Below are 3,674 nucleotides of genomic sequence, written 5' to 3' on the forward strand. Positions count from 1 at the left end.
ACGTTACCAAATGATTTTCATAAACATAGCATGGCTTATACAGATCAATTATAAGATCGCTGAACACATTTCGCGATCAGCAGATGGATTTATTAGTGGCTCAGCTTTGGAAATAATGCTAACACATCTCTGCTATCATAAAATCCTATGGTTGGTTTGCTTTCACAGCACAAGCGAACCGCACCAGAGTTCGTTTGAAAGTGTACCAAGACCACCTCTTTAAGGAGGTCTCTGTATACTTGTTTGGTCCACTTTTGGTGCGCAGCAGAGTGCGATTGCTGCTTTCACACCTGCCCAAACAAACCGCACCAAGGGGAAAAACGAACTCTAGTGCGATCCAACCGAACTAAATGAGACAGGTGTGAAAGCACTCTTAAACAGGCATAGCTACAATTTTTGTGTGTTTGTGTGCAAACACTGCTGTGACAGAATACACACATATATAAAGACATGAGTCCTACAGATTAAGGATGACAAGTATGTCATTTCAACCTAGAGTAAACCTTTTTAACAGCAACCTATAACCCCTTAAACAAACCTTTAACACCTACTGAATGATACACACAACTGACATTGGATCACATCCTGATCTGGGTCCTCACAGTGGATTAGTGTTCTTACCTGGAACCCACCAAATTTGTCTAGATCATTGCATCAGTTCTGGTCCCATAGAACTCTTCCACTTCAAGCACACCAAAGTATAGGTTCAAAGTAAAAGGAGTTTTACTTCAGTGTGTCAATGGGACTACAGTATTTATTTTAAAATATGCATTTTAATTTGATGCATTTGTGAATGCCAATCCAATTTGAACATTAAATTAATATAACAATATAAATTTAGACTTATAATGTGTTACCAGTGAAATATGGGGGAATAAATGTTATTTGTTGCCTTAGAGTAGCTTATTTATGCTATGATGCTACTTGCTAAAAAAATGTTGGGGCTACTTGCTAAAAACTGTGCCTTGTAAATGTGTGCTGTCATTCTCAATGACTGTGCAGCTGCAGTCTGCGTGTGTTTAGAACGTGACTGACAAAGGCAGCAGCTCATTACACGGTCAGCTCATGGACCACACCTTAGACAGATCTCAAGATACATTCTGCAAGAGGAGAGTTCATAGGCACAGTTCAGCAGTGGGACTTCTATGAGATCACCAAGTTTAGAAAATAGGAGGTAACATAGTGATCTTGACTCCACAACATTTGCTTTGCCCACAGTTAAATTCTGCCTGATGTTATTTATACTAAATATCCGGACTTATTCAGCCTCCCATGCACCACACACATATATATTAAATAACCAAAGAACAGTGCTGCTTCACCATGGGAGGCAAGTTCAATGAAATGAAACTAAATTATAAATTCAGCTTGGAACTATGACTGAACTTGCCAGCTGAGGTGTAACATCCAAAAGCCTGGGGTTGTGGTTTCTGTCAATTCACAGCTGAATCCATCACGTACTAATGTAAAATAAAACAATTTGAATTAATGATATAGTGTTGTTAATGTTGAAAAAAATATGAAGAGTTCTGAATGATTAAATGATGATGGATTAAGATATTAAAATACAGCACTTGTGGAGATAATCCACAACCTCCAACTATCATCATTCACAGCATAAAAAGGATATGGGCTGGAGACCATGCGGATGCACCAGCTGCGAGGACAGGTTGTCTGCTTGAGGCAGAAGAAGACCACAGGTACCAGCTCAGGGTAGGGCACGACTAACACACTGGTATCACTGCTGCCATCATCTTCATCATCCCCCTTTAACTCCACCATCTCCTCCTCATCCTCCTTCTCAATCCTCTCTTCATGAATTATCCCTTGCTCCTCTATTTCCTCCTCTTTCTCCTCCTTTTCCTCGGGACATGGGAGGTGGTACGGGGAAGGCCTGCATGGGGAGGAGTAAGTGACAGCATCATTGTCACCGCCCCTGGATACGGCTGTTTTTACCCTGGAGATTGTTGCAGCCAACGGTGTTGTTGCTGTTGATGTTGCAACGCTGGGGCCCTCCTCCTCCTCGCTCGTCATGGCAACGCAATGGTCTGGGATGAGAGAAACAGAGACAAAACAGAAAGAAATTTACCGGATTTTAAACAACTTGAAGATAATAATAAATTAAGAATATTCCTAGGAGAAGAACATATGGCAAACCTTGTTGCCAAGTATGTGTCACTGTGTCACAACCTGAGGGACAGAGAGTGACTCAGCCAACTGTTGCACTTGACGTTTGTTACATGGCAATATAAATTTTGTTAACTTTTATTTGTAGTTTACATTGTATCTGTATTTGTTATTTTTGTTTTTGTAATTTATAACTGCTAAATTGAATGGCTTTGATTGGATTAATCTTTTTAGGTCATATTCAAATGTAAACTGAAACTGCTTTGGCAACACTGTTTAAATAAAACATTCATGCTAGCACACTGATCTGAATAGATCTGAACTGAACTGAAATTACAAACCACTTTATCAAACTTAAGTTACAAATCAATTCGCAAGCCAGCAATTGATAGATCAGGATAAACAACAATAAGCTTACTTTTACTTCGACTATGGAGAAAAAACACCAAGTCAATAAACACAAAAGGCATAAGAATCATTCCAGAAACGAGTCATCTTATGAACATTTTCTGCTAAGTTGGGTTTTATTTAGGCAACTAAAACTACTTTGTTAAGATTAATGTAATGTAAAGATAACCATTACAGTAAGAACCAACTACATTTAAGTATAGATGTGAGTGGTGTGCAAACCACAGTCCGTTGAGTATTGAAGTCACACACTTCTACACCTTGACAGACTTGTCACCTTGACTTATTAACTTGACTGTCATACAGCCCCTGACGCTCACTGGGCTGGTTTAAATCATTGTTTTACACAAGCTTTCCTGTACACACTTAAACATCAAGCAAGCATTTTAAGATTTTGGGCTAGAAAAACATATTTTAAGTTCTGGACAGATGGCTGAAATGGAAAAAAAAAGATGTATATAACTAGCTTAGTATGGACTTTTATCGTGTAAATGTAAAAAGAATGAACAAAATGAAATTTCCCCTCACACAAATCAATGCAAGTAAATGCCAGACAGGTTTAATGATATGGATTATACCATCAAGTTTTGTGACAATCCAATCTCTTTCATTTGAGTTATTGCACTTAAAGACAATTAAACAAGGCACCCAGATGACATGCATTATTTCTCAAATACTTTTTTAGTCTGAGCACTGGCAGAAACAAGAGACCGAGATAGAAAGGAAGCACAAATGAGAGGTTGTAAAAGAGAGAAGGCGGCAAACTTCTGAAAGGTTGGATAGAGGAATAAAGGAGTAAGGAAAAGATTGTTAGGAAGCAGAGTTCAGTGGTTTAGTCAGGGACTTAGTGTTGAGAGGAATTAATGTGTAGATGGAGAGGGAATAGAAGGAGCAGGCGCTCTGATATGACTGAGTGGCACCTGCCCATGGATTTCCAATGAGTGAGCCAAGCGCACAATTCTCAATAAAAGCTACTAAAAGCTCAAGTCCACTTTAGTCATAAACAAGGGCTTCCAGAGGTCCTTAATAAAGTAGACTGTGTTCATTTGAGGTATTGGTTGGTTTTCAGGTTATTTCTATGACTGCAAAAGACAGGAAGATGACTTATTAAAAAAACTGTTCATGTGTGCTCCCTCATT

The 3,674-nt window shown here is 38.8% G+C and overlaps 1 protein-coding gene across 2 annotated transcripts; it reads right to left on the reverse strand.

Annotated features, from left to right (window-relative positions):
* Positions 1–1,519: 1,519 nt before the first annotated feature.
* On the reverse strand, positions 1,520–2,311 carry LOC123966336 (voltage-dependent T-type calcium channel subunit alpha-1H-like). Of its 2 annotated transcripts, none has more exons than XM_046042517.1 (2): positions 2,191–2,311; positions 1,520–2,048 (listed from the first exon to the last, which is right to left on the reverse strand). In XM_046042517.1, exon 2 carries the CDS (start codon positions 2,032–2,034, stop codon positions 1,561–1,563), a length of 474 nt encoding a protein of 157 aa, XP_045898473.1. In that variant the 5' UTR covers positions 2,035–2,048; positions 2,191–2,311; the 3' UTR covers positions 1,520–1,560. The 2 variants fall into 2 exon arrangements, with proteins under 2 accessions (XP_045898473.1, XP_045898472.1); XM_046042516.1 differs by having other exon boundaries at positions 2,158–2,305.
* Between the last annotated feature and the right edge of the window lie 1,363 nt (positions 2,312–3,674).

Source organism: Micropterus dolomieu, unplaced genomic scaffold (genome assembly GCF_021292245.1).
Source record: "Micropterus dolomieu isolate WLL.071019.BEF.003 ecotype Adirondacks unplaced genomic scaffold, ASM2129224v1 contig_13199, whole genome shotgun sequence".
NCBI lineage: Eukaryota > Metazoa > Chordata > Actinopteri > Centrarchiformes > Centrarchidae > Micropterus > Micropterus dolomieu.